Source organism: Caretta caretta, chromosome 1, assembly GCF_965140235.1.
Source record: "Caretta caretta isolate rCarCar2 chromosome 1, rCarCar1.hap1, whole genome shotgun sequence".
Taxonomy (NCBI): Eukaryota; Metazoa; Chordata; order Testudines; family Cheloniidae; genus Caretta; species Caretta caretta.
This window is the reverse complement of record NC_134206.1, coordinates 286,836,620-286,852,029: the sequence shown is the minus strand read 5'-3', so window position 1 is coordinate 286,852,029 and position 15,410 is coordinate 286,836,620. Positions and strand designations below refer to the sequence as shown.

Genomic DNA, 15,410 nt, shown 5'->3' with positions numbered 1-15,410 from the left:
CTACTTATCCAGAATAATTTGTCTAGTTGTGATAGAACACCTCATTCTGTTCTCTGGAATCCAAAAACCTCGTTTGACTCCGTATTTTGTCATTCAGGTTCTTTAACTTGGCATACAGCAAACCTATGCAAAGTTGATCAGACTCAAGTGTAGGGGGTGGGTATAGGGCGTACCACGCCTCCAAAATTACACAGAAAACCTCTTCATTTATATACATTTACACGTTGCATTGCATTTACTATACATTGCATCACACATTTTTGGATTGGCTTGGTTATTTTGCAAGAACCAGTCCCTCTGCAGCCTGCTCTGACCATGCATTGTGCACTCTCAACCTCCTCTTTTTACAGTCCTAACTTATCTTGTCCATTGTTAATAAATGGTTCAGTGGGTGTTCTCCCTCCTATTGTAGCCGGCCCAGACATTGTCTTTTTAGCCTACTGACCTCAGCCTAATGATCTATTTACTTCCCTAATTCTGTCCTCCAAGAAATGAGGCCTCTTTCCATGTTTTAATTACTCATGTCATGCCAGACTTCAGATACATCACTGCAGAATGTGCCTGCTCTGTAATACCCCTGAGCCCTTGGGGATCAAGAACCCCTGCATCTGCAGAGCTTTGAGCTCTGCTGACCAAGCACTGCTTTTTCTCATTTATAATCCCCATTCCATGATGAGATATCTCTGAGCTATACTGTATCTTAATTAAAACTATCTTTAGATAGGCTTTTTCCTCAAAAAGCATTTTATCAAAAAAATCCAATTTAAATAAAATCCAATTTTTAATTTTTTTTTTTTTAAATCATTGATTTTTATCCACTCTGGCCACGGATACCGAAACAATGTATACCAGGGACCCGCTGGTTCAGCAGTGGCATAGGTAAGAGGAGGACACTTGGGTGGGCGGGCAGTGATGGGGAGTGGAGGGGTAAGAGCGAGCTGGCCACCCCCCCCTCCCCCCCCCACCACCAAGCTGGTCTTGTGGTGGAGGGGGATGTGATAGATGCTCTGGCCAGGGGCTACTGGAAAAAAGAGGGGCCTGGTAAAAATGTGTGTACCTGCTCCGCCTGGCACTTGGGGCTTGCCATGCTCTGTCCGCCCGGCGCTCCTGCCGGGGAGTGGGGTTGGGGTGTGGGGGCTTGCTCCACTCCGCCCAGCGCTCCAGCCAGAGAAGAGGGTCAGGAGCTTGGAAGCCCCCGGGGCCCAACCCTGCTCCTTGGCTGACATGCCAGGCGGCGGTATGGGGCAAGCGCTGGGGCAGGAGCAGAGCTGAGGCTGGGGGGGTAGGCCGGGATATTAAGTGGGTGAGCCGCAGCCCACCCATGGCTATGCATATCTGTCGCATATCCATCCCTCGTCAATAGGAGAACGTGTTCCAATTCACATCGGTCCCAATCGAGATATCTGTCATTTGCAACTTACAGTACAGTACTGCAAATGACGGATACGCAGATAGGGACCAAAGTGAATCAGAACACATTCCCCTATTGATGAGCAATGGATAGGCGAAACAACGGATAAGGGGGAGACTTGTACCGGGGACCCCCCTGTAATGGTATTTTGGAGGAAAATGCTAGAATTTTCAAGATTAGGCCAACCACAAAACCAACAATGATTCTATATGTGTAATAGTCCAAAGGAGGTTGGACTATTACACAATTAGTATTTCCAGCCAGGTGTTTGATAGCTCATGTTTGGAGAAGGACAGATCCGCAACGTTACTGGCTTAGACAAATAAAAGTATGATTAATCATTGCAGTGGAAGCAATGATAGCTTTATATTAGGATCAAGTAGATTTTATAATGTATTGGTTACTACAGGATTTGAACAAAATAAATACATAGATAATAAGAGGTTGATCAAATATAAAGGGATGTTTTGAAGATAAATATACCCTATGAATGAATACTTGTGTATAGAAAGTTCATATATGTTGAGTGGAAAAAGTTAAAAATTGTCCATTTATTCCTACTGCATGCTTTATATCTAGACAGTTTCTGATCCATGACCATTATAGTACTTTACTTCCCCCTCCATGAATATTTCATTCCCTTAATAGTCTTTTTGTACATGACAATGTCAAAGGCTCTTGGAAGGTCCAACTACATTTTAACTGTATGTTCTCCTTTATCTACTCTTGTGTTGACACATACAAAGAACTTTAGGAGTTTCGAGAGACCTAAATTTCCTTTACATAAACTGTTTTGGTTTATCTCTGTCACATCATGTTCCTCTAGGTGTTTATAATTCTATTTGTTTTAACCAGTCTTCAGGATACTTTATTAAATTGCCAAGATTATTTGTCAAAGAAGTTTTTAGTTAAAGGTGAAATGTTTTTCAAAATCATTTGTATTTATTGCATAATGTACTATAAAATATATTGTTGAAACTTCTTCATATAGTTCTAGAGAAGCGATCAGAATATAAGGTACTGGAAAGATTTCTGTGTATTGGTTTATTTATTCAAATGTAGTCCTGCCATCGCTACATAAAAATAATAAAAATAATATTTTGAAAATTAAGTTTTATAGGCTTTATATTATTTTACGTCTTTACTTGAAGTTAGGAAGAAAAAGGTCCCATAATGTCATTAGTCCGTTAGTGTCTTTATGTATTTGCTGTAAAATCACAATTACACCATCCATTCTACCAAAATTTAAAATCAGGCTTCAGTTAGTTTTGTATTTTTGAATTTTAATTTTCACTGTCTGTAATTCCCTTTTAGAAATTTAAAAATTATGTCATTTCCCTGCAGTTTGGTTCCTTTTCTGATTAGTAAAGTTTTTATTACTAAACTGAATACTTTCTCTTTATATGGATTAATTTATGTGAATACTAAACAAAGGGAGAAGGTCCTTTTCAATGTGTTGCTCTAAAAGAGAGTTAAAGTATTTTTCTTCTGAATTGTAAAAGGGGTGAGGAAAATAAAGCAGGTCTGATTTGTATGTTCAGAATGTAAATGCATATTAGTAAAGATTTACTATTCTGACATGTAGACCATTTTCTATCCTTCAGAAGACGAGTATGTAATATTTTATTTAATACTTTATTTTAACTTCTCAGGTACTTTACGGCCTATTTCTCCATGGCGTTGGCTTTTTTCAGTTGTCGTTCCACTAATGATTGCTTCACGAGGCTTTAAGAAGAAGAGCCTGGATCACAGTGGAGCTTTAGGGGGTATGTATTTTCTGGGAATATTAAGTGACCTATTTAATATATAAGCTAATGTGCCTTTCTTAATTTTTGCTTTTCTGTGCACTTTTAAGGACTTCCTACTCTCAATCCAGTAATAATGTAAACATATAAGTGTAAGCATACAATATCTGTCATGGCTTCATATTGGTTTAATGTTGTGTGTCATTTATACTTGTTTAAGCAAGCAGTTTATGCTCCTGTAACTACAGCTCACTGTTTTAGCTATAAAATCCACTACAATAATGGCAATGAGACATGAGATAACATACACCATCTTACTCTGCAGTATCTGGAGTCTTTGTGGAGAGACTGACGGTTGCAGTCTCTTTTCATCCATGCTAAGCCAGAAGAGTGAAAGGAGTATGGGGAAGGAGGCTGCTGGAAAGCAATTCCCTCAATCTGAGACGTGGAGGGAGCCTATCTGCTTGATTCTTCAGTTTATGTGATACAGACCCAGACTGTTCTCTGTGGTTCCCTTTGCTGAAGGATGGGCAGTGCTCCTTTCTTGCCTCCCAAAAATAAAAAGGAAATTAATGATCTGTTCAAGCCTGCTTTTCTTGACTAGATGGAGAAACACCAAGGTACAGTAGAGTAACATTACCAAACTCTGATGCAAGCTTTGTAGCTATGGTGCTAGTCCATTTCATGAGGCACAGGGCAGAAATGAGGATCAGTGTTGGGGAGAAAGAGCACGACCCCAAATTTTCCCTTCTTTTATCACACACTGCAAATATGGTACTTCATCTGCAGGTAGAATGGCAGGCAATACCTTGAAAGCCACCAACTTTACTTTTCTTCTCCCTTTGTAACCCCTACCGTAACCAACTGGAGGAGCAGCTCACTTATATAGAGAATCAGGCCAAGCTTCTGTACTGCAGTGACATTGAGCTAGCTGAGCCTCAGGTGGCACCAGTAGACTTCTTTTACTAGCAGAATATGGCTTCTGATGAGCAGTTGAGTAAGTAGAGGGAATCCAAAGTACACAGTGAGGAGGAGAAAAGTTAAAAACGAACATGTGAAAAAGCAACAAAGGGAAGGATGGCAAAAAGGAAATAACAGACAGAAAAGAAAAAGCAAGAGAGAAAATGAACAAAAAAAAAAGATTAGCAACTATCAGGACATGATATGAATGGATGGCAGGGAATGCGCAATCTGTCAAATGATCCAAAGAGGTGGCTCTATGTTTAAAAAAAAAAGGGGGGGGGGGGGAGGGGAGGGAGAATCCAAGTCATGAAAAGGTCAGCATTTAGATAGTGGTGGCTGGAAACATAACAATAGCTCTCTGTCTCCTTTCTGCCTAGAAACAATAAAATACTCCAGGCAGGGTATATCCAGGGATTTTCACTTAGATGTCATTTGCCTCATCTTATTGTTTAATTTTCTTTGTATTTTGCATAGATGGGTGTTACTGTTTCCTGGCAATATCAGATGGCTGTTTCAGAAACCATATACTGTCCAGATACTTAGTGGAAGATTCAGGAATGTTAAAGGACAACATCAAAGCAAAAAAGCCCCAAAAACATTTCAGTCAAAATGGTTGGCTCTTTTTAAATTGTGTAGACAGTTTTCAGGAACTACAGTAATGATCTAGCTAATTGCACTGTCATTTTATTGTAGGTTTATCATGAAGGGGTAATTGATAATTTTTGAGACTCCAAAATAATTTCCTGTTAATTGTTTTGAAAAGATGATTGCGTGAACTAAACTTGCTTTATTTCCCCCCCCCCTCCCTTTTCAGGATTAGTGGTTGGATTTATCCTAACAATTGCAAATTACAGCTTCTTCACTGCCTTGCTCATGTTTTTTGTTACTTCTTCAAAACTTACTAAGTGGAAAGAAGATGTGAAGAAGCGTATAGATTCAGAATTCAAAGAAGGTAAACACGAAGAATTATACTGTCCAACAACCTGTAAAGAATAGCTACTGTGTCTTACCTGATACTTTTGAAAGTTAGAGATATTATATAGTAGTACACAGAATAGAGAACACTGTAAAGCGTTCTTCTCCTCTTTATCCCCATCCTGGACTAGAAGCAATGTGCTTGCTAGTGGTTCATTTAATAGTAATAAACTAAAAGTAGTGATTGTGACTTGAGATTTTCATGTTTTTTGAGTTGTGTGGGTGGGTGTTTTTTGTGTTTTGCGCTTTTTAATTTGCTTTTGCTACTGTATGATGTGGCTGAATGTCAAGTTTCTCTGCTACAGATGAAAATATTCAAATATTTTTGTTTTTGTTTTACTCAAGGTGGGCAGAGGAATTGGGTGCAAGTATTCTGTAATGGTGGTGTCCCTACGGAGCTGGCTCTGCTATATATGATAGAAAATGGACCAGGTGAAATTCCAATAGACTTTTCCAAGCAGTACACTGCATCATGGATGTGTTTATCCCTTTTGGGAGCTTTGGCCTGCTCTGCTGGAGATACGTGGGCTTCAGAGATTGGCAGTGTCTGGAGTAAAAGTGAGCCAAGGTTAATAACAACATGGGAAAAGGTTCCAGTTGGTAAGGCCTTGCTGATTTATACATTCTTGTCTTAATAATGTGTCATTTCTGTCTGGGACCCTTAACATAACCATATCCATAAAAAGAATAAATCAAATTCTGCTAGTATTGTGAAGTTTTATGTGGTAAAAATAAGTACGTTGACATAGTATTTACCACATTCTGTTTGTCATGGCCTGTAAATAAAAAAAATAGCTTGGAGAGAGAGCAAAAAATTCAAAAATAACTTTTGGTTTGGTTCAAACTGAAACAGTTTTTTCTTGCCAAAACAGGAAAAAAAATAATTCAGTTTTGGGTGGAACAAAACATTTTGTTTGACCCAAAACAATTTTTTTCATTTTCAGGTGTTTGACCTGATTTTGTGAATAGTTTCAGTGACCTGAAAAATGCGTTTTTTGACAGATTTACTATGAAAAAAATTCACATACCTGCGGTTAGATAGCATCCTGTGAGATAAAACCCTTACAGAATTCTGAGACTGCTTGTTTTTACTACCATTAGTGTGTTCGTATTGCAGTAGATTTAAAGATAGATTTTATAGATATAAGGAATGGTAATTGTCATCTGACTTCCTTTAAAAAAGGGGAAGTGAAATGCTTTTTAAAATCAAGCTAGATAAGATTTCTAATTGGTAGCAGAATGTGTGTTTTAAATGTAAAGATTATAAAAATGCACTTTTAAACCAAATAGTCAATTCATTTCCTGCTTTACTGTCTTACCATTCCCTGTCTCCTATAGTTGATGACATTGCTAACTCTTAAAGCAATTCATAGTATTGAGTTTTCTTGAAGCAAAGAAATCTAGATCCCTAAATTTGAGAGTTGGTTATTGTAAGTTGATTTCTAAATTGTGTGAAGACAGTAGTTTGCCTCTTTTTTTTTTTTTCCCCACCATAAATGCTCACTGGGTTCCTTTTGCGTAAGTTGGTAAACGTGTTGCTTTTTTAGATAATTCTTTTAAATATCTTTTGGGCAAAACATATCTTGGTGAACTACTTCTGAAAGTTTGAATAGTAGATACTCACTCTGGCTAAATAGAGTTACATGTACGGGTTGGAAGGATATCTTTATCTTCCTCCCGCTCTACCCCTAAAATTAAAGTGCCTAAGTAATACTGACACTTTTTTTTCTTTCCAATTTTGTTTAATATTTATTTAACTTATTGTTTGTGAAATTTTCTGGATTAATAGCCATGGAGATTGAAGTTATCTGATTACTCAAGTGGTAGTTCATAGGCAGCAACTTTGCAGGGTAAGCTACCCAGCACAATGCCAGTCAGGAAGGATCAGTCCTTGCTTTGTCTACACTAGCCTTTTTTCTCCAAAATTTCCCACACTGCTAACACTGGTTGTAGTTCCATCAGCAGTAACAATAGTGAAAGCATCAGTGTAGACAATGTGTTGGCCACTACTAGAAATTTTAGAGAAACAAAGGCTAGTGTAACGGAGCCTCTGGGAGTGAGAGGGTAGTTCTGTCTTCACTGTCAAGTAAACCATTAAAGCCAATTAATACATCTTCCAAAATGGTTTATAACTCAACTCTGTTTTTTCTTTGATTTAGGTACTAATGGAGGTGTTACATTAGTGGGCCTAATTTCAAGTCTCATTGGTGGCATGCTAGTAGGTGTGGCTTACTTCATTACTCAGCTTGTTTTTGTGAGTGATCTGGATATATCTGCTCCACAGTGGCCACTTGTTGTGTTTGGCGCAATGGCTGGTTTACTGGGGTCAATTATTGATTCATATTTAGGAGCTACAATGCAATATACTGGTAAGAAATTTTCTGCTTATTTTTCTGATTAACTTAAAAGCTCCCTTTTAACTCCAGAGAGGCTGGGGAAGTGGTTTTTAAAATGGGGAAAGAATGGAGGGATTTCCACAGTGGTCAAAGGGAGATAAATAGAATGGTGGAGATCAGAAAGAAGATAAATTGCCTTTGCTCCTATCTTCATCCTTATCCTCTGCCATCTTGGTTCTTCTCCCCACTTTTTTATTTTGGCATTTCAAAATTTTCTGAGGCTGCTGTCCTCCGAGTCATGAAAATGTTTGTGAAATGGTATGATAGGGAAAAAAATTATTAGTATTTTTTCATCAGGCCTTGCTTGAATATGTCAGATCCTAGTAGTGCACACTGACTTTGTGTTCTTTTTTTCTGTCTTGTTCCACTGAATTGCTATCAAACCAAAGTGTGTCTAATATTGTATGACAGAACTTTACTATGTTTGTGATAAGATAATAGAAGTAAAAGGAAAGTAAAGGCCAAATTGTCCCACCTTACTAGGTGGAGTAATGCATTAATTTGCAAATAGTCACCTTGATTTGAATGGGATTAGTTGTAGAGTCAAGTACTACTTGATTACGAGAGGCAGTGGCCCTTGTGCAGTGCATTTGGGTTTCGATTGTGGCTTTCACTAAAGATGTTAATATGGGGAGCAGAAGGTCTTTTTCTCTGTTTTTCTTGGGTTTGGTGAGTTATCTAGAAAATAAACATGAGGCTTGGCTTTCCATAGCACGTATTAAGTAAAAGTTAACTACCTCAGCATGAAGTTAGTGCCTCTGTAGCCTCATCCTGTTCACCACTGAAGTTTGGTTTTGGCCTTAGTTTAGTAAGTGATTAGGAGGCAACAAGACTGCCAGCTATCTGCTTTCCAAACAGGCTTTAAAAAAGAAAAAGTCTTTGTGGTGTTTCTAGGAATCTCTTTACAATAAAACAGAAGTTCACAGTGAATATTCTTATCTTTTAACATGCTGGGCATTAGGAAATCTTCAAAAGCTACAAGAGAAATACTGGCATATGTTGTACTGGCCTGCTTTGAGGTGCTTCCGCCTCCCCTCATTCCCCACACAAACACCTCATGTGTCAGTTTTCTAGAAATGTACATTTCTCCTGGAACACACAATAGTGGAGTGGCAGGGAGAGCACTGTGATAGCTAATGAAAAACAATGTTAAAACTCTGCTAATACAAAGGTAGAGTAGAGAGCAGCTAGGCTGGTGGTGGGAAAGCCATGCAGCTAGCTAGTAAATACTGTTGTTTTGCAAGTGGAGATGTTAGTGAGTACTATTTCAGCATTTAAGGCAGTGGTGCCCAAATTTTTCCTGTTGTGTCCGCCCCTTACCAGTAATGGAATCTGTCTGTCTGCCTCCCCTTTCATTACTGCACAGTTGGCTCAGCAGAGGAGCTTGGGCTGAAGGCAGAACTGAGAACAGGGGAGGAGCTGGGGCTAGAAGCAGAGCCGGCCTGGGGTCGGAGAGGGAATGAGGGCAGAGCTGGGCTGCAGCTGGGGCCAGAGCCGGAGCGGGACTGGAGCTTGGTGGTGCTCTCTCTCCACCCCTCTCCCCTTGTGGGGGCCGGCCTGGGTCCCGCTGCGTGCCTCCCCAAATGTTCCTCCACTGATCTAAGAGGAGTAGACTTACCATCAAACAGAGTAATCATTTTCTTTACATCGTTTATCATTGAAAACTAATTCTTTTTGACAGACATACTTTGTTTCTAACCATTTGTTTGTCAACAGCATCTTTCATATCAGAACTCTTTAGTTTTGATTACCACTATCATTCGCTTCTTATTTGTAGAACTGCATATGTAGATTTCATAGAAACAGTAACTACATTTTTTAAAAATAGCTTCTCTCTAATTAAAAGTCTAGAATCTAGATTCCCTCCTTTGAGGCTATTGGTGTTAGTTTAGAATAATAGTTTAGAATTAATAATAATAATAATAATAGATAATTATTGGCTAGTTAATTATCCTTTTTATATATGTTTGACTGCACAGTCATATACTAAGCATTTGTAGGCAGTCATGTACATTTGAGGTCTTGGTAGTGGATTTCCTCTCAAGTATGATAGTACTGTAAATTTATCTTTTATTTACTTCTTTCCCCAGGTTTTGACAAGCGTATTGGCATGGTTGTCAACTACCAAACAAAAGACTCAAAGCACGTATCTGGAAAACCTATTCTGGACAACAATGCAGTGAACCTCTTTTCTTCTGTAGTCATTGCTTTGTTACTTCCTGGTGTGGCATGGGGTTTCTGGCCAAGAGGGTGAAACTTCCTAAGTCTTTTAATACATAGTTCAAATACACTTAATATGAATCAAAGGTTTCTCCCCAAAGCACTGTTTTTACCTTGTTTGAGGAAGTCCTCTGCATCCTTTTCAGAGCCAGAAGGATTCACCATCTTAACTTCCTTAGGCTGTAAGTTTTATGGGCAGCCACCATCTTTCTGGGAAAAGAGGACCAGATGAGGCTCTGTTAATAACCTGTCAGTGCTACTCCTTAATTGGACGCAGTTTGCTACTTTGTAACATGAAACACTTCATTTTCCCTTCTGAAGCTGAATGCTTGGTCTCCAAATCATTTCCAGCCCCTGGCAGAAGAAAGAGTAAGAGAATACAACCACAAATCTAACCTGGATCTGCTATACGACTAGTATTAACACTGTTCTCCAAGCCACAAACAAAGTACTATATATTTTCTGTAATATAGATCATAGTAGTGTCAATGAAATCACTGAATTCTGGTTTAGTATACATTTTCCCATTGTCTGCTACAATATTATAGGTTTTATAGAGGTGCACTGAAGTCTTTAAAAACATTGTACTTTAATAAGCATTGTTGCCTATTCCGTGTTGTATTACTTTTTTGCCATGCTTTTGACGAAGAGTAAGAAAAAGTAATGGTGTAACATAATGTCTCAGGCATATGACTAAATTTAAAATCAAAACTAATCTTTTTCCAATAAGCAAAACAGGTTTCTGTCCTTGTTTTCTGAAAGTCTTCCTTGCCTTTTATTAAGTAGGAATATAAAGCTTATATAAGCAGCATCATAAGGTGGTACTTCTCAGATTAAGTTATTGATCTTAAAAGTAAAGATTACATTTTTTTAATTCAAAATCAACTGGTTAGAAAAGATGTAACTTGTTCTGTAACTGTGGAATTACTCTTTAATATTCCAAGTTAAATAGTAGCACATTCACCAAGTTGTGGTCTTCATATTTTTCCTCAGTAACACTCTTTTTTTGTTTTACAAATTGTTGCTCACTGGAGATGTAAAAAGTGTTGGGGCCTGTACTGTTGATAATTTAGTATGGGGTTTTCACTTTTGTCATTAAATGACAGGCTAAAAAGTTTTTCAGTTAACAATTTAGTATTTATTATATAGAATCAGATCCTGCAACTGGTTGCATGCGTGGATCCTTTTGGCCATATAGAGATCATCCACCTGGATCCATTTGCAGGGTATGACCCATAATGTGTGCACCAAAAAAAGTTTCTTCAAATCTGAGAGTGATTACCAGTTCCGGTGATATTCCCAGTTTTAAGTATAGGAGACTTGGCAGAATCTTTCAAAACAGAATAAACTAAGTGTGACCACTGCATCCTAATGTTCCTGTTGAAAAGCACTGTAATGTGAAAGGCATAGATGCCCTTATTGATTAATTATATTTAATTTAACTGTAAATAAATGCATTTTTCTTCATGATATAGTTAGGATTTTGTGCTAACACATTTTTGATTTTGTTAATGCCACACGGCATTAGAGGAAGGCTCTTAGAAAGGAAAAAAAGTAGATGATGGTGAGCTCAGTAAGAGAGTGAAAACATACAAATACTTTGAGAGGGTTTAGCTTTTAATTTAAATATTTTAATTGTCTGATATATTATGTTGCAGGAATCAAAGGCATCTTTTCAGGGATTAAGGAGGCTTTTAGCCAAGTTTCTATTGTAATCTAATGTGGATCCCAAGCTTAAAACACCACACAACACTGAATATATATCCATAACATGTTTTAAAAACAAACAAACTGCATAGCAGTATGAAATGCCTTCATTGCTGTTAAATTAAATTTTAAACAAGCAATTTTGCACGTAGCAGGTAAGGGTGCGATTTTCAAAAGTGCAGAATATTGGCTTACCTCTGGTGAGAGCAGAGTTGGGCCAACACTGAGTGCTTTGGAATTTCCCACCATTAAATCTCTAGTGTACAGAATCGTATTTAAAGAATATAGCATTAGTTTTATTAAATAATATCCACTCTGGACAGGATACCATTACACTGGACAAAATACTATTAAATTGAACAGAACATAGTGGTGCAGATTGTGTTGCCTTTGATTTTTTTTATTTTACACAGTAGCTGTGCAGAAAGTGTAGCCCTTATGAGAAGAGGAGGAGAAATATAGGGAAATTGTATGTCACTAAGTGTAGTTGTTCGGACCAGAAAGAAGCCAATGGAACGTTAACACTTGAGATCATTAGAAGGTGTCTGGATAGGCACAGAGAAAATAGATGAAATTAAAAGGGCAGGTGATAAAAGGAAAGGAGGCAAAATAAGCAGAGTAAGATATTAATAGAAATGAATTGAGGGCACATAGTGTTTTTCCATTACACTGTGTTTTAAATATTTGAATATTTGTTTTGCCTCAATGCCTGTATTAGATTAATCTCAAATACTAATCCAATGCCTGTAAATTAAAATTTGACATTTATCTGGCACTAATTTATTTATTTCTTACTGAAACAGCATGAAAATTCACAAATCACCTCTACAATACTTTGATCAAACTGAAAAATTCCAGTTGGAAGTCAATTGAGCCTTATCTGTATAGTTTTATAGATTGTGTATGTTTAAGAACATGACTATTTTTCAATATAAATATGAAGTAGTTTTTCTTAATAAACACATAATGTAATTGGTTTTTATGTTAAATCTTGTCTCTGCCTGAAAAAATTTCAGTTAGTCTGGTATCTCAATCTGAAGCATTTTTAAGGATACAACAGTGCAATCATTTATTTACAGAATACAGCTTTATAATTATACTAATTTACTAAGTGTCAAAATGTGCATTGTTTGTGCCTGATAGATCCACCGTAGTTAAGTGTGCAAGCACTTCAGTGGTAAACCACAGTTCACTGAGACATGTTTAGCTAAAACCACTCAATAAGAGATGTCAAACAGTCTGGGGAGATGGCCCAATTACATGTGAAAATGTGGCCCAGGGCTTTGATTTTTAAATTATTACTGAGTCCAGATAATCCACTGAACAGCGATAAAAGATTACAGTTTCAGTGATGCACAGCCCTTTCTGGGATCACTACTACTTTTGTCTTTTGTTTGGCAATTTTTGCATGCAGTTAACTGGTGTGTATGAACAGTTGTTAACTGTGTATGCAAATTGCACACCTACATTATTTTCAAATCTGATTCCTAAATATCCATTATTTGCTTCATAGTTAGCACTGGGAGATGAATGGGAGAGTTTCCACCTATCTGCTGTTTAGGACAGGACTACACTAATTCATGTTCAGATGGTTGTCTTTGCCACAAAGGGTCAAAACTTGTTTTAAAATGAAAGCTTGCATTCTATTGAATCTGCATGCCAGATTAACACATCAAGTGAACTGATGCCATTTCTAAAATGAAACAAGTTTAGGACTGGATGGCTCAGGATTGGTAATAGGGCTTGCCTGCATAGGTATGTTATATCCAATTACCTTTAGTTTGCCTTAAAGTGCCTTGCATCTATACATAACCTTTTAAAAAGTGAATTTGGCATCTTCAGTTGCTGTAATGAATCCTTGCAAGAGGATGGTTTGCTTGCCTGCAATGAGTTTGTTTGTTCTAAGGTTTGCATATGCACACTCCTAACTACTATACTTCTAGCAGTCTCCCCAGTGCATTGCTTCACCTCTAGATCAGATTATCTGTGTACCTCCATGGCTCTGGGGTCATCTTGACTGGATTTCACCTCCTTGTTTAAATGCAGGCTGGCAGCCAGCTGTGCCTCTTTTTGATACCAGATAGTAGTGAGTTCACACACCTGGAGTCACATATGTTCTAGCCATGCCCCTTCCTCCCTCCCCCAAGACTTCCCTGTGGACCCATGCTTCCCATTCCCCTAGGCTTCTTTGTGAACTCCTGCAGAGGTCCTAGATTTGATTGTTGTTTTTGGAGAGCTGCATGTTCAATGCTTGGAGAAGAGTCACCGGAAGGTAGACTTGTACAAGACGCTGACAGAACCAATGAAGAGCAGGGCACTCTCATACCTAGTCCCAGTGCAGTCAAAGCACAGGATCTCCAGCAGAGGTAGCTGAAGACCAGGAACAGGACCTCTGGTAAAGCTCCCACTGCTTGCCTATACTATGAGGACCTGGACTGTTTCTGCAATCAAAGCCACCACTGCACTAAGAATGATGTCATGGACGGTTTTCCACAACGCAGCCCATACAGCATAACAGGTACCATTTGATCCCATGTATACCAGGAAGTCTGACAGGAGATTTTTCTGGGCAGCCAAGAACGGTATTACACAGCAGATTTAGAGATAGCTGGCCTGAAATTGCTGTGGATGAGAGCTCTACAAAAATGAGCCTGAAAATGCTACAGAGGGGAGCTGTATCAGTCAGTACTATATGCTGTATTACAATACAAGTGTACAGGGAGAGTTAAATAACCTTTTTCCTTGTACCAATAGTCTGCTGTTGTGTTCGGGGAGCCTTTCCCTGGCTGCTTAGTTTTTAACCACACTAGACTAAAAGCTATGAAGTTTTATTTCCCTGCAGTATCAAATCCCACAACCACATGTCCCACTTGCTGCATCCACAATCTCCTTTCTGAGGTGTTTCCTGTTCTTTCACCCACCTCTGCTCAAGATGTTGGCAACACAGGCTGGTTAAAAAAACCTGCATGGCAAGTGTGTTTGTTGTAGTCAAAGAGTAAAAGCAATAGCCAAAGTATTGCGGCTCAGTTTCATTAATACCCTCAACTTTTAGCTAATTTACGTTGTGAAGTAAATTGCCCAAATGAGGCTATAGAGACAGTTCAAAACAGACTGTAAGGCATTCATTTACTGTAGAGTTCTCTTTATTTTGGAATGCACTTTGTTAATCTGAGGCTGTAATAAGAGACCTTAAGGCAAATTAGAGCTTTCTTTTGGCATGCATGTTCCAAGGCAATGAGTTTTCTCAGAATTGCCTACATAACTAATATTTCCCCACCACACCTGCACCAGCTGGGGGGACACCATCTTGGTAAATAGCAGTGCTGTATTTGCCTATTGCCTTTTTGAACAAGACCTTTCTTTCTCTTTCTCTCCTGGGGACTTGCCACAGAGTGACATCTTCCACCATAAGGACAGCCACCAGAGGTGCAGATGCAATCACAAAGCCTGGGAAGGGTGTACATAATAGAGAAGCAAGCAGCTATGCTGGAGCACCTTTGTTACAAAGTTAAAGGCTGGACCCCAACCTTGCACTGTGCTGCAAACTATGGAGAACGCACTATACTGGGACCTATCTTTCAATCATCCTAATGGCAGGCTCTTTCCACACAACAGTCAACCCCCTGGCATCACCCCACATTCATACTAGTGAATAGGTTTGTCACCTCCAAGATGCAAAAAAAACCGCCACTGCCCAACCTTGACCCCCAGCCCCCTGGCCTCCACTTCCCCTTTCAGGCACCACTCCTACCAGCCTGCCCTCCTGGTACCCACCTAACACAGGTGCTGGTGCAGGTAGGGTGCTGGGGCTGTTTCCAGGCTTCTTTGCCTCTTACTTTCCCCACCCCTTGCTGCACTCCAGGCCCCCAAGCAGCCAGCGGGAAACGCAGCCCCACAACAATCCCTGCCCCCGAGATGGCAGCTAGTGAGTCTGGCCAATGCATTTTAGGAAGGAGGGGAAGGCAGACGAGTCTTCCCAGGGAGGCCTGGCTC

General features: G+C 39.0%; 1 protein-coding gene across 4 annotated transcripts in view; it reads left to right on the top strand.

Annotated features, from left to right (window-relative positions):
• Positions 1–12,406, top strand: part of TMEM19 (transmembrane protein 19) — a 48,530-nt gene extending 36,124 nt beyond the window's left edge. For all 4 annotated transcript variants that reach the window (XM_048835771.2, XM_048835770.2, XM_048835769.2 and 1 more), the window contains 5 exons: positions 3,064–3,177; positions 4,934–5,071; positions 5,440–5,694; positions 7,254–7,463; positions 9,581–12,406. In XM_048835771.2, the coding sequence (XP_048691728.1) occupies positions 3,064–3,177; positions 4,934–5,071; positions 5,440–5,694; positions 7,254–7,463; positions 9,581–9,744 (881 nt within the window). In that variant the 3' untranslated portion in view covers positions 9,745–12,406. The remainder of the gene's footprint in view (positions 1–3,063; positions 3,178–4,933; positions 5,072–5,439; positions 5,695–7,253; positions 7,464–9,580) is intronic.
• The last annotated feature ends 3,004 nt before the right edge of the window (positions 12,407–15,410 follow it).